Source organism: Grammomys surdaster, unplaced genomic scaffold, assembly GCF_004785775.1.
Source record: "Grammomys surdaster isolate TR1022 unplaced genomic scaffold, NIH_TR_1.0 213, whole genome shotgun sequence".
Lineage (NCBI taxonomy): Eukaryota > Metazoa > Chordata > Mammalia > Rodentia > Muridae > Grammomys > Grammomys surdaster.
The window spans coordinates 10,710,353-10,736,908 of NW_021604658.1; the positions used below are offsets into that span (position 1 = coordinate 10,710,353).

General features: G+C 49.6%; 1 protein-coding gene across 3 annotated transcripts in view; it reads right to left on the bottom strand.

The window, feature by feature from the left end:
* Positions 1 to 26,556, bottom strand: part of Abcc3 (ATP binding cassette subfamily C member 3) — a 49,270-nt gene that overhangs the window by 4,812 nt on the left and 17,902 nt on the right. The window contains exons 4-29 of one of the 3 annotated variants that reach the window (XM_028772280.1): positions 26,322 to 26,459; positions 25,512 to 25,637; positions 25,244 to 25,305; positions 24,459 to 24,590; positions 23,170 to 23,358; positions 20,102 to 20,279; positions 19,843 to 20,004; positions 19,239 to 19,331; positions 17,317 to 17,520; positions 17,064 to 17,210; positions 16,650 to 16,737; positions 16,331 to 16,397; positions 15,984 to 16,110; positions 15,719 to 15,895; positions 13,981 to 14,148; positions 13,521 to 13,698; positions 12,420 to 12,531; positions 12,120 to 12,267; positions 11,834 to 12,041; positions 11,343 to 11,653; positions 9,727 to 9,926; positions 9,493 to 9,619; positions 7,425 to 7,526; positions 4,380 to 4,526; positions 4,111 to 4,269; positions 3,282 to 3,448 (exon numbers count right to left, since the gene is read on the bottom strand). In XM_028772280.1, coding sequence (XP_028628113.1) covers positions 3,282 to 3,448; positions 4,111 to 4,269; positions 4,380 to 4,526; positions 7,425 to 7,526; positions 9,493 to 9,619; positions 9,727 to 9,926; positions 11,343 to 11,653; positions 11,834 to 12,041; positions 12,120 to 12,267; positions 12,420 to 12,531; positions 13,521 to 13,698; positions 13,981 to 14,148; positions 15,719 to 15,895; positions 15,984 to 16,110; positions 16,331 to 16,397; positions 16,650 to 16,737; positions 17,064 to 17,210; positions 17,317 to 17,520; positions 19,239 to 19,331; positions 19,843 to 20,004; positions 20,102 to 20,279; positions 23,170 to 23,358; positions 24,459 to 24,590; positions 25,244 to 25,305; positions 25,512 to 25,637; positions 26,322 to 26,459 — 3,917 coding nt within the window. Of the gene's footprint in view, positions 1 to 3,281; positions 3,449 to 4,110; positions 4,270 to 4,379; positions 4,527 to 7,424; positions 7,527 to 9,492; positions 9,620 to 9,700; positions 9,927 to 11,342; positions 11,654 to 11,833; positions 12,042 to 12,119; positions 12,268 to 12,419; positions 12,532 to 13,520; positions 13,699 to 13,980; positions 14,149 to 15,718; positions 15,896 to 15,983; positions 16,111 to 16,330; positions 16,398 to 16,649; positions 16,738 to 17,063; positions 17,211 to 17,316; positions 17,521 to 19,238; positions 19,332 to 19,842; positions 20,005 to 20,101; positions 20,280 to 23,169; positions 23,359 to 24,458; positions 24,591 to 25,243; positions 25,306 to 25,511; positions 25,638 to 26,321; positions 26,460 to 26,556 lie in introns of those variants that run through there. The other 2 variants (XM_028772281.1, XR_003712008.1) reach the window with 2 other exon arrangements.

A 26,556-nucleotide genomic window follows, 5' to 3' on the forward strand; every position in this document is an offset into this window, starting at 1 on the left:
GAGAGAAACAGAGAGATAGAAGCAGAGGCGAGATTGCTCTGTGAGTTTTAGTCTAGCCTGGTCTACATAGCAAATTTTAGGACAGCCAGGGCTACTTACATAGAGAGGTCTTATCTCAAAAATCAAACAAAAACAACAATAACAAACCAAGAAAATGGAAAATACATATAGTATTCTAAACTGTAAAAAAAAAAACCTGCAAAATGCAAAATATCTATAATAACTTCCTTTTTTTTTTTTTTTGAGACAAGGACTCATCATGTAGCCCAGAGTGGCTTTAAGTTTAAGGTACTCTTCCTGTTTCAGCCTCCCAAGGTCTGGAATGATAAGCACATATCACCTAATAGCTTTTATACTGATGGCACAATGAATGTTATTTTAGATACATTAGCCTGAATAAAATGTGCTATTAGAATTTATTCCAGGGCCTGTTTAGTTAGGTCAGTGTTCTCAACCTGTGAGTTGCAATCACTTTGGGGGTTGCATATCAGTTATCCTTCATATCAGATATTTACATTTTGATTTATAATAGCAAGGGTTTATTATGAAGTAGCAACAAAAATAATTTTATGATTGAGGGCCACCGCAACGTGAGGAACTATATTAAAAGGAGGTAGTGTTAGGAAGGCTGAGAACCACTGAGTCACACGGCTAAGCGGATAAAGGTGCTGGCCACTGGGACTGATGATCTGACTTTGATCCCCACGACCCACATCTTAGAAGGAGAGAACTGGCTCCTGTATGCCATCCCATCCTACACCTGAGTATCACTAAACGAATACTTACAATTTTAAAAATATTTTATTCTATTGGGTATGGTGGTGCAGCCCTATAATTCTGAGTTCTAGGCTAGTCTGAACTACGCTGTGAGTCTGTCTCAAAAAAAAATAAGGTAAGCAAATTAAAATTTTAAAAGATGTATTTGTGTGTGTGTGTGTGTAAGAGAGAGAGAGAGAGAGAGAGAGAGAGAGAGAGAGAGAGAGAAAGAGAGAGAGAGAGAGAGAGATCGATCCTGTGGAGGCCAAAGAGGGCACTGGGTCCCTTGGAGCTGGATTCTCAGGGAGTGATGAGCCATCTGATGTCAGTGCTGAGAAGTAGACTCTGGTCCTCTGAAAGAGCAGCAGGTGTTCTTAACCACTAAGCCACCCCAAATTAGTTAATTAACTCACCTGTGTGTTCTTGTTTGTTTGCCTCTCTTGTTTTCATCAGCATAATTATTGTATATGTATGTGTTTGTGTGTCTGTGTATTTATGTGCATATAAGCTGTGTGTAGGCAAGTGTTGAGGTCAAAGGACAACTCTGTAGAGTCAATTCTCTTCTTTTCTGGTCACCAGGTTTGTGTGACAAGCACCTTTCCCCCACTGAGCTGTGTCATCAGCCTGTACCTCTTTTGAGAAGGGGTATCACCATTGTGGTGGTTTGAATAGGCATGGCCCCCAGGAGTTTATGTGTTTGAATGGTTGGCCCATAGGGAGGGGCACTGTTAGGTGGTGTGGCCTTGTTGGAGTAAGTGAGTCACTGTTGGGGCAGAATTTGAGATTATAAATGTTCAAACCATGCCCAGTGTAGAGGACAGTCTCCTGCTGGCTGCCTGTGGATCAAGATGTTGAACTCTTGGCTCCTCCTTCACCATGCCTGCCTGCACGCTGCCATGTTTCCTGGTGTGTGATAATGGACTGAACCTCTGAAACTGGAAGCCAGCCCCAATTAAATGTTTGCCTTTATAAGAGTTGTCGTGGTCATGGTGTCTCTTCACAGCAATAGAAATTGTAACTAAGACAACCTATGCTGCCCATTAATGTGTTTACTAGAAAAAAAAATATGGCTTGTATTATATATATCTATGTTATTTATTACTTTATTTATATAGGTATTTTGCCTGCCTGCATGTCTATGTACAACATGTGTGCAGTACCCAGTAAAGCTAGAAGAGCAGGGTAGATACCCAGGAATAGGAGTTACAGCTGCTGTGTAGTCATTGGGAATTGAACCTGGGTCCTCTGGAAGAGCAGGTAGTGCTCTTAACTGCTGAGCCATCTCTCTAGTTCTCATATTATTACCAGGGAGCGCAAATCGAGCGGACATAGCTTATTATCATCCCTATTTTATTGTGAATGTAAGAGAGACGGAATGGTTAAGCAACTTGCCCCAAATCACACAGCAAGGGCTAGAAATATGGCTTAGCAGTAAAGAGCTTGCCTAGCATTTGTGAATCTAGCACCAGAAATGAAGAAACTCAAACAAAATACAAAAGAAAATCTAGGTATCTTAAGGCTTTGAACTCAGTAAGAACAAACTGCTGATTCCTGGAACACACAGCCCTGGGGCTTGGGCTATGGGACCTGAGGGTAGGGGGTAGGGAGGTTACAGGAAATGCAGAGGGCACCCACTCTGTACAGTCCTGAGATGACCCCTCCATCCTGGCAAATAGCTTTATCTTTCTTTCTTCCTTTCTCTCTTTCTTTCTTTCTTTCTTTCTTTCTTTCTTTCTTTTTTTCTTTTTTTTTTTTTTTTTTTGGTTTTTAGAGACAGGGTTTCTCTGTGTAGCCCTGGCTGTCCTGGAACTCACTGTGTAGACCAGGCTGGCCTCGAACTCAGAAATCCGACTGCCTCTGCCTCCCAAGTGCTGGGATTAAAGGCGTGCGCCACCACTGCCTGGCTCTTTTTTATTTTTTAAAGAAGCCTTTTTTTTTATAAATCTTTATTTTTAAAGATATATATATATTTTATGTATATGAGTATACTGTAGCTATCTTCAGACACACCAGAAGAAGGTGTTAGATTCCATTGCAGATGGTTGTGAGCCACCATGTGGTTGCTGGGGTTTGAACTCAGGACCTCTGGAAGAGCAGTCAGTGCTCTTAACCACTGAGCCATCTCTCCAGCCCTAGCTTTATCTTTCTAAAAGAGCGTGCCCTTCTTTTTATTCGATCCACAGGTACAGGACCCTGGAGCCCAGAAGATTCCAGCAAGGGTGGGAGTATTTTGTCTGAATGTCACTGGGGTCGAATTAGATGAGATCCAGAGCTGGTTCAAATCCCAGGCATGCCTTCTCTCAGCTGTGCAACTTTGACTAACCCCCTGCCCACTCTGAGTTTGTTTCCTAAACTGCAAAGTGAGGCTTGCGTGAAGAGCCTGTGGGGAGGCACCCTGTGCCTGCTGAGAATGTATTTTAGACAAAATAACACCCCTGTGCAACTCTGGCTGAGGGGCATGCCTGTGTGGATCAGTGGTCCCCAGTGTGGGGCAGCATTCCTGACATGTCCGCTCCCACACCTACCTGAGATTATCCCCACCCTCGGCACACTGGAAATCCAGGCCTGCTGGTTGACTGCTCACAAATGTGTTCAGGTGGGATAGCTCCAGGGCCCTCCAGATGTCCTCCTCCGAGTAACGGCCAAAGGGATCTAGGTTCATGCGCAGGGTGCCCGAGAACAGGATGGGGTCCTGGAGACATAAGAAGGTCAGAGAGAAGTAGCTTAGCTCCTATAAGGAGTCCTGGGAGCATGAAGAAGAAAAGAAACTCAAGCGGCTGCTCTCTGTTCTGCCCCCAGTCCTCTAGAAGGAGAACTTTACCAGGGTGATAAAAACCTGTGGGGGAGTGATAAACCTCAGCTTGGCCAGTTGCTAAGTTCCCTGCTGAAGCAGGAACCAGCACCACTAATCTGACTGAAGTGTCTATTCAGCATTAAAAAAAAAAAAACAAAACCCACACTAAGGAGGCAGAAAAGGCTGTGCCATTTGGAACTGTGCAATCAGGAGAGAAAGATAGGACATCTTATCATTGCTGAGCTTGCAAGGAGCCTGTGGTCCTTCTCAGTTGCTAGTCCAGGTGCCCAAGGGCAATCCTGACTGGCCAAGGTGTCTGCCCTTCTAGATTTATGCCTGGGTAAGCTCTTGTGTTGACTGTGCTCCCCGGTGTGGAGGCATCTCCTCAATCAGGCCCCAAGGCCCAGTTCTTAAATTCCGAAGAGTTTTTTTTTGGGGGGGGGGCACAACTGAGGACAGGACGGAGGGAGTTGGCAGAGGGCACATGGGGTCAGGATGGACGGACAAGGGCCCAACACCATGGAAGACACAGGGACACACCGGGCTCAGCAGGCTTCTACCTGAGGGATGATGGTGAGCTGAGAACGCAGGTCATGGAGGCCAATGTGTGCCACATTGAGTCCATCGATGAAGATCTCACCCTCTGCGGCCTCCAGAATTCGGAATAGGCAGAGAGTCATGGAAGATTTGCCAGCCCCAGTGCGGCCCACAATGCCTACCTGTGGGACAAGGGAAAGGTTGTCAGGGGCACCTCCAGGTTTCCATCAGCAGCCAATAGATATTCTGGTCCTCCCCACAAGGGTTTGACAATGTCCTAAGGCACAAGTACCTTCTCCCCACCCTCCACACGCAGAGTCAGGTTCTTCAGCACCAACTCGAGGCCAGGGCGGTACCGCACTGAATAGTTCCGGAACTCCACCACCCCTCGCGTGGGCCAGCCTTCAGGAGCACGATTGTTCTCCACCACCCAGGGGGCCTAGTGGGAGACAATTGGGTTCTCCTGTTCACATCAGGGTGATAGCATCCAATCTCTCCCCTACTCTTCAGCTCCACCTCTTTCCAGACACCTCAATCTTCACCCACCTGGGTCCCTTTTAGGGAGACCTGGCACCCTGTGGTTCTGTGAATCATTACACCCTTTGACTTTTTTCATAAAAGAAACCCAGGGCCTCACACTTGCCAGACAAACATGTTAGCCCTTTGATTACGCTCCCCCAAGTGCTTCTCCAAAATCTCACAGTCCTGCCCCTGCTGCTCTGAGGGTCTCTCCCTGCCTGCATTAGCCGCCCCCCCCCTTGTCATATTTATTTATTCTTTATTCCTAAGTGTCACCAGTGAGACACAGCTCTTGATTTGGAAGGCTTTTGTTCCAGCTTGCACAGGAGCATATATGATCTATACATAAGCCAGTCTATAGTGAAACAAGTGAGCTCTTGGGCCCAGATAAACTTGGGGTTGCTGGTCTACACATTATTCAAGATATGACAGAGGTCACCTGAAGGAGTTGAGGGAACAGGCAGGTGGCTATCTGGAGGAATAGCTTTGGCTGTTTGTGTTCTGAGAACAGGGACAGGTACTCTGATACCTCCCAAGTGCTGGGATTATAGGCTTGAGCCGCCACACCAGGGTTATTTAGCGGTAGGGAGAGAACCCAGGGCTTGGTGCATGGGGCCCTTCCAAGAATGAGAACCTGTGTGCTGGCCCAGGCTGCACACCCATGAAGCCAACCTAGCTTCTGGGAAGCCAGACAGTAGGCAGTGAAAGCTGCAGAGGAATGTGGGCACGGTGGCACACACCCAGAATGACAATCCTCAGGAGACAGGAGTAGGATTGTGAGTTTGAGCTAAATAGCAAGACTGTTTCCAAAACCCCAAGGGTTAGGGATGTAACTCAGTGGCAGAATGCTTGCCTAGCATCCGTGAAGTCCTGGGTTCCAGCGCCAGCACTAGGAAAGGAGAAAAGGAGGAAGAGGAGGAGAGGGAGGAGAAAGAGAGATCTGGAGGGGAAGGGGGAGGGAGAAGGGATTAGGAAGAAAGGGATTAGAGAAAGAAGAGAGAGTGGAGAAGGGGAGGGGGTAAGGGAGGGGAGGGGGAGGGAGAAAAAAAGGAGTGGGATGGGAAGAAAGGGGGGGGAGCAGGGAGCAGCAGAACCAACACCAGCAGTTCATACAGTTAGCTCTGTCCAGGAGATGCTAAAGGCAGACACAGACATCAGGACTGAGAGCAGCCTCATTTGGAATAAACCAACTAGTTGTGTGCAAACACAGGACATGTTGGCTGTAGAGAGACGTAGAGATATGGGTATCTCAGGAATCCCGTGTAGGGTAGGGGAGGTAGAGCTAGCATGGAGGCCAGGTTGTTTTGGGAAGGGGAACAAGTAAGTGTGTAGGGGGTGTGACTGTCAGTGAAGGTCTACCAACAGACCCAAGCCCTGGATCACATAAGATCCCAAATGGAAGAGTGAGTGGTTTCATCCGGATGTAGCTGATGTTGAATCAGAACAAGGGTTCTTGAAAGAGAGCATAGGCCTCTTAGACTGGAGAAGGGCAGGCTATGGGCAAGATGTTTCCTGGAAAGCAGGCTGCAGCAAGGTAAGATCTAGGATAAGGAGGGAGTAGAACATGTATAGATAACAGCTTTAAATGAATTCATGGGGTTGGAGAGACGGCTCATTGGTTAAGAGCACTGACTGCTCTTCCAAAGGTCTTGAGTTCAATCCCCAGCAACCACATGGTGGCTCACAACCATCTGTAATGGGATCTGATCCCCTCTTCTGGTGTGTGACAGTGTACTCATATACATAAAATAAATCTTAAAGAAAGAAAGAAAGAAAGAAAGAAAGAAAGAAAGAAAGAAAGAAAGAAAGGAAGAAAGAAATAGGGAAGGAGGGAGGGAGGGAGGGAGGGAGGGAGGGAGGGAGGAAGGAAGGAAGGAAGGAAGGAAGGAAGGAAGGAAGGAAGGAAGGAAGGAAGCAGGAGCACATACTTCTTGAGACATGAAGCGGGGATACCAGGGGGAGAGGGTGGTTAGGAACTTGAAGGAACAGTAGTGATTTTGTTCACCAGCTACATGTTAGCTGTGCTGCACAGGTATGATATGGATAGGTGGGTTCAGATGGGGTGGGGTTCTGTAGGTGCGGACGGGCATGGGTTGAAAGCATCCCCTGGTGGAACAAAGATAGAATCTAGACTATCTATGGGAGGTGAAAGGGACAGGAGCTGACGGGAAGCAAAGGGAGATCAGAGCGCTGGAGTCTCATACAGGGCAGAGTACTGTGAGCGAGCCTGAACCACACCATCGGGAGTTGAAAAATGGGCTGCTTGACACTAAGGGCTTGGAGGTGGTGCAGCTTCTGGGCATGAAGAGGTCTGAGAGGTCTGAACTATGACCTCTTTGGAGAAAAATCTGTACCCACCTAGGAGAGAACAATTCTTTTTTCCCTAGGAAAGGGCGCACTGCCCTGCCTCTGTTCCTTTGGCTGGCCTCTTTGGCTGGAATATGCTTTCCTAGCCCCGCCCCTACTTCACTTCTTCTGTCAAAATTTGCACATCCTCTGATTGTCACTTACTCCGGGATATCCCGGCTGAAGCACCTCTCCTAGCTGTCCTGTGTGCAGCCCCAGAGCCTTGACATCTATATGCCGTGTGCCTACTCCTGACTTAGAATCTCTTGCTTAACTCTGAGCCCTCTACTCCTGGCATCAACCATGGCCTGATACTCTGAGAGATAGATGGATGGATGGATGGATGGATGGATGGATGGATGGATGCCATTTAAACAGCTAGCCTTGAAACGCAGTGATTCAGGCCACCAAGCATCATTCCGCCAGTCCTCCAGGTACCCTCTGCTGCAAGACTCCTCCTCTTGGGACTCACCTCGGTCTCTGTCTTGGAGTACTCCTTGACTCTCTCCACGGCTATGATATTAGACTCCAAGTCGGATATCATCCGTATCATCCAGTTCAAAGCCATGGTCACCTGAACAGAAGAATTGTGTTGTGGGGGGAGCCCAACACTGGCTTTCTCTTTCTTTTTCTTCCTTTTTGCCCCCCCACCTTCTGTTTTGTTTTTTCGAGACAGGATTTCTCTGTGTAGCCCTGGCTGTTCTGGAATTTACTCTGTAGGCCAAGTTGGCCTCAAACTCAGGAGTGTGCCTGACTCTGCCTTCCCAATGCTGGGACTAAACGTGTGCACCATCATACCCTGCTCATGACTTTATCTCTCTCTCTCTCTCTCTCTTTTTTTTTTGTTTGTTTTGTTTTCCGAGACAGGGTTTCTCTGTATAGCCCTAGCTGTCCTGGAACTCACTCTGTAGACCAGGCTGGCCTTGAACTCAGAAATCTGCCTGCCTCTGCCTCCCAAGTGCTGGGATTAAAGGCTGCCGGGTGACTTTATCTCTTGATCAGTGGAATCCCATTCCATCTACAGGTGTATGCTGACTAGTCTCATCACAACTGTGCCTCAGGCAGTGACAGTGCAGACTTGGAGAAGGACAGTCTCTCTCAGCGCTTCTCAAATGTTAATATGTATTAGTCTTCTCGGAGCAAACAGTCAAAACGCAGTGTGTGAGTCAGTAACTCTGAGACTCTTCATTCTGAACACGCTCCGGGAATATGTCAGTGTGGCCAGTCCAAGGACTATCCTGTGTTATCAAGAAGCCTTGACAGAAATGCAGAATCCAAGCTGGGGCTCGGAACTGAACCTCTTGAACGAGGATGAACATTTTAACAAGATCTCCAAATGAGTCACATGCACATTAAGGTTTGAGCAGACGGGCCTGTCAGCTCCGGTTTTGTTTACCGATGCATTCAGATCTGAGCCACCTGAGACCTCGACAATGTGATTTGCTTTACAAAAATCCCATTTGCAGATTGTATAACTCTTTGACCATACAGGCTGGTGTCAGGGTGACCTCCAATTCCAGGCTCCAGTCACCTGATATGCTTACAGTCATCCCTTATTCCTCCACATTCGCAGGGCATTGGTTCTGGGACCCTGGCATATACCTAAATCCGCCTATGTTCCAGTCCTTTGCATAAAACTGCGTGTGATTCACAGGAGAGCCACTCAGAGCCTCCTGATGCTGTAAACGATCTCCAGATCACTTAAGGTGCCAACACAATGCCTTCCTGTCACTTCCTTTGCATGGATTCAGAGCAACAATGAAGTCATCTTTGTTTTTTGTTTGTATTCTGGTTGGTTTTTTTTTCAGAAGCTTCAGGAAATTTTTTTTTCAGATTGTTTTGAGAGAGGTTTTGATTTATTTTGTTTTGAGAAAGGGTCTCACTCTGTAGGCCAGACTGGCATTGAATTCACAGTAATCCTCCTGCCTCCGCTTCCTCCCAAGTGCCAGGATTCCAGGCACGCACTATTGTCCCCAGCCTTTTCAGGGGTTTTCTATCTGCAGTTGGTTGATTTGTCAGTGAGGAGGCCGAGGACACAAAGAGCTGGCTTGAGCTTCCCTGAGGGCGTGCACCCACATCATGTCGTCTGGCCACACACCTCCTGTGTTCACACCTCAGTCATGTTGACCCGCATCTTGTCCGGACATGACAGTTCTGTGTGGCCCATGCTCCCAACATCATTTCTTCAAGATCTCAGACAGGGAAATTCCTTAAAGGTCTGGGCACCTTCCCTTCCTTCCTTCCTTCCTTCCTTCTTTCCTGTACTTGGGTTTGAACCTAGGGCCTTGCACATGCTAGGGAAATGTTCTACCAATGAACTACATCTCTCTGCCTCTCGCCACCCTTTTTTTTCTCCTGCCAGGAAGACCTCCCCAGCCTGTATCACACTCCCTTGCTGGCTGTGCCTGGTTAAGAGAGCTAGGGCTTGGAGAACCAAGCTGGGGCTGATCCACCTGTGGAACAGAAGAGGATACCCAGCCAATGCTGGTGAGCCTCTGCCTCAGTGGTGGCCCTGCCTAGAGTTCCAGACCCTGCCTTACCTGTAAGGCATAGGACACAGAAAGACCCACAAGCCCCGGACTCAAGCTGTTTCTTCCGATCACAGCAAACAGTGCGGCAAAGAGCACCACGCAGTTCCCCACGAACTCCACGAGGACACCCAACCATCTGTAGGGACCAATAGGGAGGAAATGAACAAGAATGGTGAGTGCTAGAGCCCACCCAGAACCAAAGAGCGCCCATGGGCACCTGTAGAGGAAAGGGAGGCTCCTGACCGGTTGGAGGCGATGTAGGGGTAGCAGCTCTTCTGGTTGTTGTCCACCTTAGTATCACTGAGGACCTTGAAGTCTTGGACTCGGCCATAGGCCCGAATGACACTGCTGCCCGTTACTGTCTCCGAAAAGTGGGAGAAGATGGGCGAGCGGCTGATGGACTCCAGACGCTTTAGCTGCCGTGATGTGGCCACATAGAAGCGCTGGCCGGGGATGGGAAGAGAACTTCAGTCAGGAATGTCATCTAGCCACCAACTCAGCCCTGCATGTCCTCCAAACAATCTCCTGTGCTTCTTCCTCCTGGCCCTGCTCTTCCCACAAGCCTTGCTGTCTTTTCCTAAGCTCCCTTGGAGAACAGATTCCAGACATACTTTATACACGTCCCCTTGATCAGCTTTGCTCAGTCAGTCAGCCAGGCCACCTCTTCCATGAAGCTGTCTCTGACTCCCCATGCCCTCCTGTCTCATAATCATTTACAGTCCATGATACCATCTTGTTTAACCTCCAAGCAATGAGATTCCTTGTTCTACTTAAAGATCTTAGATATGTGATCATATTCAAATTACTTTGCAGAGATAATTTTGTATCTTTTTTTTCCCCTGAAAGTGTGCCACTTACCCTACTTAGTTATTTAGTTAGTTATTAGGGCTAATTTCATAAAACTATGGTTCTGCCTTTATCTTCCAGCCTGTATTCTGTGGGTCCCAAGACAGCCAGGCCCACACAGGATGGGTCTACAGGAGGCTCTTTACCCAGAGGCTGCACTTCCAGCTCCTTGTAGGAACAGATCACCTCCCCAAGAGAAAGACCCCAGTGAGCACAAGCTGTCTCTGAACTCTGAGCAGTTCCAGTGACACATAAACATGTTAGTAGCATGCATACAAAGAACGGGGTCCCCCAAACCGTTAATGCTGATTCACTCAAATAATACCAGTAGGTATAAAAGACACTGATGAGAACACTCACTCAGTAGAATGCATGACACACAAGCATGAAGACCTGAATTAAGATTCTCAGCACCCACAATAAAAATCCAGGCATGACAGTGCACACCTGTAACCCCAGCCCTGGGGAGGTTGGGGACAGGCAGATCCTTGAAATTCACTGGTCAGTCAGCCTAGCTCTAATAGATGGAACTCTACATCCAATGAGATACTCTGTCCCAGGAAATAAAGTGGAACATGATTGAGGAAGACACCTGACATTGACACCTCTGGCCGCCACAAATGCACACTTATGCACACACACACACAGACAGGCATGTGCACATGCACATACCCCCCCACACACACATCCTACACATAAATTCAATAAGACACAGCCAATCGGGAAGAGCCCCGGGGCTGTCAGTTTATGAACACACATTTCATCCTCACATTATCCCTATGAAGTAGATGCTAAGAGTCTATTTTTCAAATTAGATAAGTGAATTTCAAGGACGTAAAGCAACTGACTACAGTCCCTGATCCAATCCAGGGACAACCCAGCCTATAAAAGTGCCTGGCCCACATCAGAGGGTCCCCTAACACTCCCGAACCCCAACACCATCACACTCCCTACCCACTCTAGAGCTCCACCCTCCCCACTGGCTTCAGTATCCCACCCATCCACGCTGGCACCTGCACAAAGCCATAGAGCACAGCCAGAGGCAGGACAACCACGAGGAAGAGCGGCGTGCTGACAACAATGACCACAATGGTGGAGATGGATGTGAAGAAGGAATTGAACAGCATGAGGATGGTGGGAGCTAGAACCTCGTCGATGACATATATGTCCTTGGAGAAGCGGTTGAGGATGCGGCCCGAGGGCGTTGTGTCAAAGAAGGACTGAGGCGAACGAATCTTGTTGTGCAACAGAGCTGCGTGCAGCAAGCGGGCAGCCTGGATAGCGCCGACCACCATGGTGAAGGCGGACAGCATGACCAGGAGTCCTTATTGGGAGAGAGACGGAGGGTGAGTCACTCACCACAGGGGAGAAAGCCAGGACAGAAAGGAAGAATGAGACAGGGGATGGCCAGGTGGAGTTTCGGAGGTTCTGAGACATGGGCATGATATTGTGGCTTGGGGAGAGGGCAGAGGAGAGGAAGGGCTGAGCACGCTGATGTGTTCACCTTGCAGTATTCCTAGGGCAGCGTAGACACCTAGCCTTACGGAGGTGTTGTTCTGCTGGCCCTGTCCCACCGCGTCATTGCTCCAGGCACTGAGCCACACATTGGCTCCGATAGCAGCCGCGTTTTGGCCAGTATACAGGAGGCAAATAGATAGCGTGGTGCAGAGCCCCACAGACTTGGCATAATCCCAGTACACGCTCAGCTTCACCTGTAAAGAGTGGCCGCACCATCTTCACGGACTCCAGGGACCCAATCATCTTCCCCAGCCCACGTCCACCCTGCTCACATTGCCTGTCTCTGCTGTCTCCTCTTTGATTAATGCACCCGTCTCCTTAGTCTTTGTCACCGGCATCTCCTTCTCCAATGAATTCGTGTGTCTCTTGGGCACAGGCCGGTTCTGGCCCTCCCCTTCAGAAGACAAGGAGCTCATCTCCCTGTGGAAGCAACTGGTCAGACCCAGGCAGCAGACTACGGACACCCTCCCAGGACACGCGTGACAGGGAGAATGTCCACTTGGAGTCTCCCTGCCAGTGTTTGGGGGCCCTGATGTAGCCTGCTGGGGCCTTGAGAACTCTTGGGAATCTACCTCATGAACTGCTTGCGGACCTCGTATATGGCTGGCTCGTTGTCCGTCAGGTCTGTGTGGGTGCTGAGTGTGTCTTCAAGCAGAAGCACCTCCTCATTTGCATTTTGCAAGGCTGTGACAAGAAAGGAAAAGCACGGAGGTTGACTGCTCCTTTGGGCAGCCCTTGAGAGCCTAGCCTCCATGCTGGTGGGGGTTCTGGATGGATGAACAGGGAGCAGGAGAGGGTTTGAAAAGCTAGCTAGAAGGAAATGGGTCTAGGCAATGCAAACAAAACAAAGCCACAACAATAAAACAAAAAACAAACAAAAACCTTCTCTTTGGAGATTGTAGAGAAGGGGGCTCAATAGCCTGAAAACTTGGCTCCGAAGTCAGTCTAACTGACCTTAAAATCCTACTTTCTTGATGGCAGCAGGACCTCAGGCTGGCGTAGTCAAGAGTAATAATCACAGATAGCTCATGGCACCGCCAGCCATAGGATTAAAGAAAGGATGCGTGTCCTTGGTTTGTCATGGGGCATGGCACTTGGGGAATGCTCATGCAGGTTGCTGTATATCTGGTATTAGTCAGGGACCAAGAGAAGGCCTGAGAGCTAGCTCAGAGGGTGGAGGTAGGGAGCTCTGCCTGGGCAACCCAGAGGGGAGCATGCCTTTGGAGAGCTCAGACACTACCCTGGGGCTTCATGGTGATAGATTTTTGTTAGTCTACTACTAGCTGAAATAGTTCCAGGTCATAGCAATTATTTAACAAATCTTGTTGGCAAATACATTATTTTGTCAAGTATTATATACTTGCAACACAATTTAACCATAAGATGGCTTCAGTATATATTCTGGGTCTAAGCTCAGCTCGTGTGCTGGTTTCACATGACACATGGGAAAGTAGACTCTGAGACCCGTACTGCTAATGCAGTTAGAGGGCAGAAGGTAGGATCTGAGAGCATCAGGTTCACCCATCACACATGTGGCTCTAGTTTCCCAGAACAAGGTCCCCAGTACCACACTAGGCCAGCCCAGGGATACTTGGAAACCCCAGATGAGGTAGATACTTGGAGAGGGTGGGGGTTGGGAAGACCAGGGATGGTGGGTATTAATTTTTGGCCACCTTCATGGTCCTCCTGGTCTTCATCTGGTGCATAGTTTCGGAGGAAGTTGGCAAAGGAGCCGTCATGCTGCAGGAGGGCCGAGTAGTGGCCCATCTCAGACACTTGTCCGTTAGCAAGCACAATGATAAAGTCCGTCTGGGGCAGGAAGCTGATGCCATGGGTAACCAGCACACGAGTCTGTGGAGAAGGCAGCAGGCTTTGAGCTACAGCATCCTTGGGCATACCTCAAGCATTGACACAAGCCATGAGGAGTCACAGGCCAGGCATATCCACAATGTATCCTACCCCAGCCAGCGCCTTCTCAGCATCTTTAGGGTATGAGTCCCTATGGAATCCCACTGATTCTACCTTGCTTCTCAGGTTCCTACATCTCTGGGTCTTCCCCACCCCCTTTAGCCTTCTATCTGTTCTCTCCCAGGATCAGATCTCATCTTTGCTGCTAGCTTCCTGTGTCCTCACCTTGCCTGCCAGCACACCCTCTGGTCCAATCACTTGGTCGAAGATATGCTTAGCCACATGAGAGTCCACAGCCGACAGTGGGTCATCCAGCAAAAAAATGTTGGCATCACTATAAACAGCTCGGGCCAAACTCACTCGTTGTCGCTGGCCCCCAGATAGGTTAATGCCCTAAAGGGAGGAGAAGGTGGGTGATCTTCGGTAGTAGAGGGGGTCAAACGGGCCCACAGGAGACAGAGCCTGCTCATCATCACTCAGTTAGGCAGACTCCTGTATCTGTATTTCACAGGACACTTGCTCTCCACAAATTTGTAGCCCATACAAAGCTGTAGCCCTCAGAACTGATGCTGGCTCTTAGAGTCCTCTGGGGCAGATGAGCCCAGTCAGTACCCTGCCCAGTTGGCTACCCTGCCCAATGACAATGTTCATGACAGATGAATGGGCAAACTACAGGTCTACCCATAGACTGAAATCTTATTTAGCCCTAGAAAGAAAGAAAGAAATGGTGGCAAATACTACAGTGGGGATGAAGTCTGAGCTCACTGTACCAACTGAAGTGAACTGGACACAGAAAGGTAAATACAACACAACTGCACTCCCAGAGGTGTCTAGGGGAGCCAGATTCTGAAAAACAAAGTGGTGGTTGCCAGGTCTGGAGAGGGAAGAAGGACTGAGAGCTGTCTAATAAGCAGCAACAAGACAACAAGGTCTGAGTGACATCTGGAATGACCAGGTTCTAGCAAATATTACGTAACACTGTGAATGGACACAACGGGGACACTGTGAATGTCCACAGCGGGGACTGAACTGGGCACGGAATGATGATTAAGATGGGTATATTTAATGTTAGGAGACCTTTAACCGAACTCTCTTTTTTTTTAAGATTATTTGTTTATTTATGTTATTTATATGACTACTCTGTAGCTGTCTTCAGACACACCAGAAGAGGGCATCAGGTCCCATTACAGATGGTTGCGAGCCACCATGTGGATGCTGGGAATTGAACTCAGGACCTCTGGAAGAGCAGTCAGTGCTCTTAACCACGGAGCCATCTCTCCAGCCCCTTAACCAAACTCTTAAAAAAGAAATACTTTAAAAATAAAAACAAGGCATGGCAAGAGAGTGCAAAGGAGAAAAAGAAGCTTGCCACCAAGATTGTGAGGACCTGAGTTTGATTCCTGGTACTCAAAAGTAGAAGGAGAAAATGGACCCCACACACATGTTGTAGCACTTGCTTGTTCCCCCATGCACCTCTCTCAGTCATTAAGAGTCAGCTCAAGCGGCTGGTGATACAGCTCAAAGGTTAAGAGCACTGGCTGCTCTTCCAGAGGTCCTGAGTTCAATTTCCAGCAACCCCATGGCGGCTCACAACCATCTGTAATTGGATCTGATCCCATCTTCTGGTGGGCATGAAGACACATACTCATATACATAAAATAAGTAAGCAAATCTTAAAAAAAGAGTCAGCTCAAAAGTGATGCTTCTCCTTATACAGACCCTCTGCCTCCTGCCCTTCTTCTACCCTGCATAGACCTTTCCCATGACCTTGGGAAATTCTGTGGTCCCTGTCTGTTCATGAGTTGTCCTCCCAGGAATAGAGAGAGATGTTTCCCCAGTTCCTGGCACAGAGCTGGGCCTGATGGTTTACACAAACCCATGAGTGCGTAAGGGAATCTGAGATTGGGCTCTGGCTAGCAGCCTCCTGAGCTAGCCCTTTGGGGATGAGAAGTTGGCTCCGTACCTTCTCTCCAATCTCTGTCTGGTCCCCACCAGGAAGCACATCTAGGTCAGCTAGCAGGGCACATGTCTCCAGAGCCTGTTGGTAGCGCTTAGGGTTCATGGGTTGGCCAAATAGCACATTTTCCTGAAGTGTGCAGTTCTGGATCCATGCCTGCTGGGGCACGTAGGCCACAGAACCCTGGCCAATGAGGAGGGAGAAGGTATCTTAGGGTTTGCCTGAGGCTGGTCATACTTTATGGCTTTTTAGGAGACCCTTCCCCTCTCACCTTTACAGACACTGCACCTTCCACCTTCTCCATCTCTCCGAGTAAGGCAGACACCAGAGAAGACTTCCCACAGCCCACAGGTCCCACCACAGCCACCAATGACCCCTTCGGGATTTGAATGTTTAGGCTAGGAGCAAGGAGCATCAGTCAGTGGTGGGGCTTGGGTTTGATCCAAGCTTTCCATCTGCAGACCCAAGGCCTCCCCCATCCCCGACACCACCCTGACAAAATTAAGTTCTTCTTGCATTCCATATCAAAGCCATTGACAAGGAGAGAAAGGGCTGTGTTTGATCTGACCTCTGTCTGCTTTGGATAGCTGGCAAGTGAATATGAGAAGACAATGTTACCTGTGCAGGGTGGGTGGCAGGTCCTGGGCCCAGGTGAAGGTGCCGTTGTGTATGGTGATGGCGAAGCCTAGGAGGACCAAGATGCATACAGGTAAATGAGTCTAGGACATCATCAGAAGTCAGGGAAACCTGGGAGGATCTTGGGCAAGGGAGATCCCTGGAGCACCAGCAGAGGGAGGAGCATGAGGAGCCCTCGGGGAGGGGTAAAGGAGAAGAACTGATTAACAGAGGGGCTTCAGAGTTCAGAGAAGAGAAGGGGTTAGAGGAGGAGTCTTAGAAATCTTGGAGCAGGATCGCCCTGGAGTAAGAGTGTTGGGACCTGGGGAGATGGTCTTTCTTTCCACACACTGGGAGTCAAGTTCATCTTGGTTCAGGAAATCCTGGATCCGTTTCAGAGACACGCTGGTCTGCAGGAGGGTGTGGATTAGCCTCACCATTGCTCCGTGGGTCCCCAACTTCTGGGGCTAAGCAGGGCTCCCTGAAGACCGACTCACTAATGCTGGGACCCCCTCCTGTAACCAAGCCTTGTATGGTTCCCACTGCCTGAAGAGAAAGTCTAGTTTGCTAAAAGGAGGCTGTGTCTGAAACTCAGGCCCAGTGACTCCACCCACGTAATCTTCATGGCTTTCCTTGATGCCCTCCCCCACTTGATTATCCATTGATCCCAAGTGAATCTTGCTTGACTTCCCCACATATCCTAAGTCCAACAGACACCCCGCTTGCCTTGTGTTACCTGGGTCATGCCACTGATTAACTGAGGCAGCATGTTGAGGGGAATCTTTAAGATATTGAACAAAGACAGGGACACAAAGGCTTTCTCAGCATCCAGCACATTGTTCTTGTCCACGCACACGTACACTCCGAGGGTGATCAGAGTCACCTGGTTAACATGGGAATGAGTGTCCTGGTGGAGTTCCCCAGGGAACCCTAAGATCTGGAATGGCCTACCCACTGCCAAGAACCCCCATTCCAGTGGAGAGCCTCACCAGAAACGGGGTGCAGACCCAGATGAAGGTGGAGATAGCCTGCAGGTAGGCACCCTTCCGCAGCAGCTGGAGTTCACTCTGCCTGATGCCTTCTACCTGCTCCAAGAAGCTGGGCTCCCAAGCATACAGCTTCAGCACTTTGATGCCATTCATGATCTCGCTCATCAGCTTGATGCGGGAGTCCTTGAACTTCATTTGCTCTACCTGTGAGGAAAGGAACAGTGGTTCACCCTTTCCCCTCCCCAAACCTCCTACCCACTGGGCTCATACCTCCTGTACCATACCATCTATTTTAGCTATTACATGTTGCTCAACATGCCTTCCCACTCCACCTCAAATGCCCAAATCCCTGTCCCTGCACAGCCTGTGTGCCCTGACACAGAAGAGCAGCTCCACGTTCAGTGACACTAACCTTACCGGGCAGCATTCTTTGCCCTTGACTTTCATTCCCATCCCTACCTATGTACACAATGCCCCCAGTCAGACTCTGATCCTCACATGGGCAGAGATTGTTTTTCTAATTCACTGGGATCCTAATCTAAGGCCTGACACAGTGACTTATAAACTTAGCTCTTGTTTGCTGAGTGGCTATGTGCCAACCCATGTGCCAGATGCAGGAGGAAAAATTCGGAGGTGACCCTGGCCATCATACAGTTGACGTTCTGATGGCAGAGGCAGGTAGCTCTCTGTAAGCTTAAGGCTAGCCTGGTCAACAGAGTAGTGCCAGGACTACACGGAGAAATCTTGTCTCAAAACAAATTGGGCTCATACCTCCCATACCATCTCATCTATTGTAGCTATTACATGTTGCTCAAGAAATATTTACCAGAATAGATACTCAATTGGAAGTCATTGTGTGTGCCAAAGGGAGGGAACAGGATGCAGGTAGGGGATAAACAGGTGAGGGCAGGGGAATGACCTTGTGGTAATCAAGGCAGTTCTCTGAAGGAACTGATGCTTATGCTGAGGGGTAAAGGAAGGGGAGGAGTTAAAGAGGCAAGGAAAGTGAAGACTATACTGGGAAGAGAGAATAGTTTATGTAGTGACCCAGATGTACACACATCTAAAATGTGGCCATCCCATGAGGATTAGAAATGGAGACATGCAAGGATCAAGGGAGCCTGGAGGGTGGTTGTGATGGTTTGAAGGAGAATAGCCCCCTCTATTCATAGGCTCATATGTTTGAATGGTTAGGCACCAGAGAGTAGCACTATTTGAAAGGATTAGAAGGATTAGGAAGCATAGCCTTGTTGGAGGAAGTATGTCCCTTGGGGTGGGCTTTGAGGTTTCAAAAGCCCATGCCAAGCCCAGGGTCTCTCTCTCTCTCCCCCCCCCACACACACTTTGGATGAGGATGTAGCTCTCAACTACTTTTCTAACACCATGTCTGCCAAGCCTACTGCCATGCTTTCTACCATGATGATAAGGGACTACATCATGAAACTCTAAGCAAGCCCCTAGTTAAATGCTTTCTTTTATAACAGTTGACTTGGTCATGATGTCTCGTCCCAGCAGCAGGACAACGACTAAGGCAGCAGTCTCAGGTGGTTTGTCATCTATTCTATGTGTAGAGAGAGCTGCTGAAGACTCCAGTAATCATTTGCAGGTAGATAATTTATTGACAAGGTTATTAACTCTTATCACCATAAAGTGGGAACACATTTGAGTCCCTGCTCTATGCTCTACCTGTCTCTGGACTGCCTCAGTTACTCTGGGCCTTGGTCTCACTGCTGTGAAATCAGATTATCACTATAAACTATAAAGATTGAGGAGGTAAGGTTTGTACAAGGGGCTGTGGCTATCCACATTTAGTAGAGGGACTGGAGAAGAAGCCCAGAGAGTAGAAGGTAAACACTGGTTCTTGGCTCCACCACCCCCAGCTGGTATTCCCATCTAAAGCAGATGCCTTTAGCCTCACCTACCTGGTAGGTCTTCATCTTCATGGACACAGCTCCATTGAGTGGTATCAGCAAGACTATCACAGCCACTCCAGCCAGGACTGATGGACCCAGGATCTGAGGAGACACAGACAAGTGAAGGGTCAGGAAAGACAGAGCTCAGCAGAGGCAGGAGACAAAAGACGTCAGTCAGGTAAGGAGACAGAAAGTCACATCAATAGAAGCAGTCACCTATCAGATGATGACCACAGATGGTCAGTGGGACCCATGGCGAGAGATGTCCAAACTGGTTGTGCTGGCACAGGTCTGGGATTCTATTACTTAGACTGTTTGAGGTCTGCCTGGGCTACACAGTGATTTTAAGATCAGCCTGAGCAACTTAGCGAGACCCTCCCCCCCCCCCATCTTGAAATAAAAATTCAAAGGGCAGAGGTGTTAGTAGCAGAATGTGTGTCTCCATGTACCCCTTGCCTCTGGCTTTTGAGGAATAAATCTTACCCTAGGATAGGAAGAGTGACTGACCAAGTTCTCCTACCTAGGGATGGTCTTATGGGCATAACACAGTTCATCTATAAGCATAGATAGACGTGGTCAGAGGAAGGGACAGAGCTCAACATTCAGGACTTACCTGCCAAAGGAAGTATATTGCCAGGATGACCTGCAAAGGTGCAGACCACAGCAGGTTGATGAAGGGGGAGACATCCATGAAGCGCTGGGCATCCACTGACATGAGGTTGACCATTTCTCCCACAGTGGACTCACGTTTGACTGAGTTGGTGATGACCAGAGCCTGTAGATGAAGAGTTGGGGGAATGGACCAAGTTCAGGAGTTTCTCCCAAGCAACTCAGAAATGACCTCTCCCAGTACAGGTCCCACTCTGGCTGACCTTCCTGTAGATGACACCTATGATAGCAGTCCGTAGCCTCAAGGCCATCACAAAGATGCAGTGGTAATATTGGTGTAAGATCAACGTCTGCATGGTGGAGCTCACGAACATCAGCCCAGCCAGCAAGAAACCCCACCAGGTGGGGGCCGTGGGGTCAGAAATAAATCTGATGAGTATGCTGCGGGGGGGGGGGGGGGAGACCAGGTATGAGGCTGGTTTGCTCTTCTCAGCCTGTCTCTCATGTAATAGCTCTTATCATTAGCCTTGCCTGCTTGTCTTCACCTCCTTGAGTGTCATGGCAGGCAGAAGAGGCACACTGTCACTGGCTAGATCTTCTTACTCATTCTCCAGGGCTGCTTGAGTTTCTAGAACCTCACCCCCCATACACACACACACAAAGGGCCACAGGAACTTTTCATTGCACAAATCCTCCCAACACGTGACCCCCAGTGCTATCTGCTGTCTTTGCTGGGGCTCTTGTCCACCTCTCCTATGGCTGCCTTCATCTTTCTCCTCTTACCTCCTGGCCTGCCCCCACTCCTCGACACTCCCAACAGCTCCTCCTGTCTTTCTACTTAACTGCCCACGGAGAATTCCCTGCTGTTCCCAAAGCTCCCATGCTTCTTCGAGCTCATCCTTTGCTCCTGTCTTATAAAAGGAGTTGTTCTTCTGACTTTTCAAGTCGTATCTTGTCTCCCTGAGCCCGGGATCCAATCTTCCTGTTGGGGAAGATCCAACAAGAAGACTGGATTCCCACTGTTGCATGACATTCAATATTGTCACCTCTTCTGTGCCTTCACCTAGGAACATGAGCAAGACTCATCATGTTATAGAACAAACCTCCTCTTGTCCTCATGGAGCTTTCCAGCCACCATCGGAATCAAGCCTGCTGTTCTCCTGGGGACTAATTTGTGTCTTGACCCTCTGGCACCTACAAATGTGACCGCATGTGGACACGGAATCTTTGTAGCTATTATTGGTTATGATGAGGTAATGGGGAAGTAATTCAAGTACTGTTGTCTTTATCAGAAGAGAAGGAAATTTGCACATGCACAGACACACACACACTCACACAGGCACACAGACACACACACAGAGGAGGTGTGTGGTGAAGGCATAGATCTGATTAATGAATTAATGAATTTTCATTTTAGGAACACCAGGAACTGCTGACAACCACCAAAGCTAAAAGACACGATCAGGAAAGATTCTCATTCAGACAGAGTCTTTGGCAAAAACCAAGTCGGCATCAGAGCATGGAAACAAATGTCTGGATCTTAGCACTGAGAAGACGAAAGGAAGCAGGAGGACTGGCAGTCAAGGCTAGCCTGGGTCCCAGAACAAGACTCGGTTTCAAAACAAACAGAAAGACTGATCCAGGTGTGGTGGTGCATGCTTTCAATCCCAGCACTCGGGAGCCAGAGGTGGGAAGATTGCGTGTGTGTTTGAGGCCAGCCTGGTCTGACAGAGAGTTCCAGACCAGTCAGTGCTACATAGTGAGATCATGTCAAACCAAACCAAAGCAACCAACCAATTCATCAAACAAACAAACAAACAAACAAACAAACAAAACCCATCACCAATCCAGTCAACACATCTTGATTTTTGAACAGTGGGGCAGACATGAAGGAATAATTTCTATTATTTCAGGCTGACCACATGATGAAAACTTGTTAGTAAACCATAAAGGGCATTTTGAGACTTTGGTTTCATTGCAGACACTCTGCTGCTCTGAGGCCTTCTCCCTCTTTCCCAGGCCCCAGCCTTTTCAAAGCTGCTAATCAACTTATTGCTGCCTTCCCAGGATGACTTAGCTGGTTAATTTTCTGGAAGCCACTCTTTCCCCCAGAAGCACTCTCTTGGGTTCATCTTGTGTCCCCAGCTTTAATCTAACCAGTGCTATCTGTTAGGACTGCTAAGGCTCTGCTGAGGTCCTCAGGCCTCTCCCTCTCACAGACAGTCTAGGAGAGCTGAGCCCCCAGACACCTGGACCTCCTCTAGGGACTCCTGAAAGGGATCTTCTCTCAGAGGGCCCACCTAGCCAGCACTTAGCCCTGTGCCTGCCCCTTTTCTCCCTCTGAACTCATCAATCAAGAAAAGGTCCACAGTCCCTCAGAGGCATAAGCTGCCCTTGACAGAGTAGCTCCTGAATCCTTGCTTGCCCTACTCCTGGCTTGTACTGTCCTCTGACCAGCTCACCTAACCTGGCCTTGCCACTTTGCCCCACCTCTGCTGCAGGGCCAGCCTTTGAAATGTAAACAAGGTGCCTCTCCCTGGCTTTCCCTTTCCACAGCTTCACCCCACCCTTAGGTAGTTTTTTCAAGTAGTCCCACGCTGCAACTCCCGAGTCATGCTGTCTCAGCCCTTGGTGACTCATCTGGTTGTACTTCCCCTTCTCCGTCATTCACTTAGTTCTTCAGAGATAAACTCTTGAGCCGGGCACAGGTTCTCAGACGTGGCAGGTTGACTTCCTGGCCTTCCCAGGCATGCCTGTGACCCACTGTATTCTTCCTGAATTACCACTGGTTTCTCCCACAAGACCCTAAGACTCTTGATTTATCTGCATGACTAGAGGAGGCTGCTCAAGGCGCTCTGAATATTTGTATTGATGGATATGTACAAAGCAGGAGGGAACGGATGCAGGGCTTAGAGCTGTGTCTCACCCTGTCATCGGAGGGCTCCCTCCAGTCCAAACCTCTCCTGTGACAGATGGCAGAGGCTGGAAAGAGCTCTATAGTTGGACTTCAGAGCCCCGGACTCACATCTGCCTTGTCTTACCAGCTGCGTGCTTCACCTGAGTATGTGTCTGCTTTCGCATTTGTAAAACGAGGAAATATGGGCACTTCCCTAGGGGACTCCCCTAATAAGGGGGGGCACTTATTACTGACAAACACGTGGTGTGGGCAGACGCTCGTGAAATGGGAATGGGAGATCGAGACACAGAAGCAATGCCCCTGGCCAAGGGTCACGCAGAAAGCAGACAAAGCCTCTTCGGTTCCTAGTCTAGGGCAGTCAGCTATCCTTCCTCCCTCGAGAGAGGGCTGCAGCAAGAGAAAGTGTGGTCAGACCTGAGCAGCTGTGGGTTGATGAAGGAGAGCAGGTCCTGGATCAGCTTGAAGCAGGCACCCATGAGCAAGCTGGAGGTGAACGTTCTCACCAAAGCCCTCAGAAAGGAAGGCTTCTTAGACTTGGTTCGCGGCTTCAGTAGGACCTCCTCCTCACCTGGGATCTTTGGCCCAACTGCTGTAGTCTGGTGCCTGTTTGGGAACAAACAGCAATGGGTAGGAATGGTACCTGGTTCCAGGAGACTAAGGGCCAGTCTAGGATGGGTAGGTAGGAGGGGGATGGAGAGGAGGAGGCAGCACGGTGGGGCTGGGGGAAGGACTGGAGCAGCAGTGGCAGCTTTTCTTGGCTTTCAGAACTGGAAGGGAGATAGACAACATCATTCCCCAGATGACAGTCTCCAGGTGTTTACTGAAGGGAGAACTATGTACCCAGCTCCATGGGTTCTTCCTGCCTCCCTGAGCTGGTTTTAGTAGGGATACGGAGACAGGGGAGGTCAGGAGAGCTGAATAGGGAGCAGGTAGACTTGGTATCAGGGAACAGAGACAGAGTAGAGCTGGCAGCTGGGGGTTCTATTGGCCTCTCCAGAGGTCCCAAGGTAGGGAAGCTACAACACTGACATCTAAGCCCTGTCCTTTTTCCACTAACAGCTGGCATTCCAGTGGCCCTGGGATGACCAAGCATTGACTTCTAAACTCCAGGTTGTGAGCGAGAGGGAAAAGGGCTTGGTTGTGGGTCCTGGATGGGAGGCTGCCAGCTCAAAGGCTCTCATTCTGGCCTGCCTCCAGACAAGAGAGGGAGGATTGAGAGGACTGGTCCTGCCCTCCCTCAGAAAACCCCTACAATTTCTGATTCAGATGAGGCACAGTAGAACAGAGATCTGATTAGGGCCTCTGGGCCAGCTGGGTGTGGAGTATTGCTCTGTCAACATCAGGCGGGAGACCTTGGCTGTGTCATTAAACCTCTAAGCTTCATTGTCCCCTCTCTGGGTCAAGGAACAAATACTGTTGGGCTGCTGAGAAAGTGAATGAGGTTCTCTATACGCTAAGAGCTGCACCTACTATACATTGAGTGGGACACAGGTATCAGTAGCCCCTGGTCCTCAGGCAACCCAGGGAGGACAGGTCCCCACCCAGGCTTTGCTCCCACCTGTAGCATCCTAAGGCTGCTGAGACATCCCCTACTTTTCTGTTCTTCCTGCTCCTGCCTGTGCATCCAGGTCTTTGCACAACACCACAGGTGCCTGGGGACTGAGAAGTTGGGATAGGGACCTGAGGGCACAGGGAGGACTCACCCTGACGCTTGGTTCTGCTGCTTTTGCCATGCTTCCAGCAGCCGTTGCACTATCTTATGAGAGCAGTCCTCCTCAGACAGAGACCAGAGGTCACGGTCCTCCAGGGGACGTCGGTAGCCAAGGATGGCAAGCCTGGAGGAGGAAGGCGGAATCCTCACACAGGGTCAGAAGCCTAGAGCAGGGGCTATTTCTAGGGCCTCAGGTTAGGGGAGGTCCTCCTTAACTGCAGTACCAAAGTCATTCCCATGGCAAGAAGGGTCCCTCTTGATTCGAATCTCTCTCTGCCTCTCTCCTATATATCCCCAGATGCTCTATTTGTCTAAGGGCCCCCGGCAATAAAACCCACACTGACTAGGCCTGAGTGTGCACAAGGCAGGAGGGATTCAGGCCAGCCTCAGGTGTATGCGGTTAATGAGTTGTCACCCAGGTCACAGACACAATTATCCTGTTCAAGCCACTCTGAGGAGCAGCCAAGGAGATGACAAGCTAGAAGCTTATCCCAAATGGAAAAGCTTAGAGCTAATTATGGTCTCCTTCCAGCCTTCTGCATCTGTCCCTGTGGCCTGCCAGATGCAGGGATGGCCTGTAGCCTAGGACCTAGACTGGGTCAGGCTCAGCCTCTGGACTCAACTCCCAGCCCAAACAGACACTTTTGCCCACCCTGACCTGTCCACCTATTATTGGGGGTGGCAGTATGGGGGAGGGAGCAAGTCAGGCCAATTCCTGGGGTTCCAGGACTTCCTATCCCACTCCTCAGGTCTAAGCTAGAGCAAGAGCCAACTCACTTTGTGAACCACCAGAAAGACAAGCGGGAGAAGAAGCCAGCGCTGGCCTCTGGGCAAGGATTCTAGGAGAAAGAAGGAAACAAGGAGATGGGGGTGTCCCGCACATCTTAACATCTGGGAGAGGAAGGCCACCGTTCCTTCATGTGCTCAGCCTGTTCACAAGCTGTGGCAGTGGCAGTCTCTGCTTTGGGTGAGATTGGAGGAATGGGGCTGTTGTTACCATTTGGGCTGAGACATAGACTGTTGCACCCTCCTGAGGCAAACTCACGGTGTCAAGATTCTCTGGGGAGAACAGAGGCGGCTTCTCTTTGAAGCAGGACAGGATGAGGGCACAGAGCACGAGGGCAAAGTAGATGTAGAAAGTGGTGAATCGGAACGGATCCAAGATTTTACCCTGGGGGAGAGTGGAGAGGGACCTCAGAAGCTTTTGGGAAGGCTGGCGTGCAGCTCAGCACCCTGGGGAATCAGGCTCACCCGGAGCACCCAGAGGATGCCCAGTGGTAGGGAAAAAGTGTGTGCTGTTGAGGACAGTGACATGGAGAGGACTTGCCTTGAACCAGGCATTGTGCTGACAGGAAATTCAGCAACTGGCTCCTTGCCTGTGTCCTCCCCAGAGAGGGAGACAGGGCCATCATCTCTGTGTTCCATCCCACCCACCAAAGAGCAAGGCCAGACTGAAGCTGGCAGGAAGAAACAGAACGAATGAGTGGGTCTTCACACACATCTGCACATGTGTTCATAACAGACTCTGGTGCCCACACTAGGTGGATGGTCCTGCCCTCCCTAGGTTATTGAACTTGGGGGTGGCAGTTACAGAATTGCCTTCCCCTCCCCGACCCCAGCACTCCCAGGAGCATCTAACCACGGTTGGATCTTTGACCTATTTCTATTTGCATTGCTCAGATCTCCCACTTCCTGCCACCAGGCAGAGATGTAGCAGGTAGAGGAACAGCATAAAAGACACTGAGCAGAGGAAACCCTGAAACTGGAACTGAGAAAGCCTGGAATCAGCAGTAACCTTGAGCCTTGAAGCCATACCCCAGAACAGGGCTAGACTCGAAAGGGCTGAACTTCTTACCTCAGCCATAACTGAGAGGATCTTGGAACGGAAGGGGATGATGGCACAGATCACACACAGGAGCCAGAATACGATGAGCACTCCTGAAGACTGCACCCCCCGAAGCCGCTCATACTGGATTAGCAATGTGGCCAGCAGCTATGCAGGAAGGGCAGGGAACACTTGGCTAAAGCACACACATATAAGCCCTTCTTGTGTGCCCAGGCGTTTTTGGAGTCATTTCACTTTCTGACAA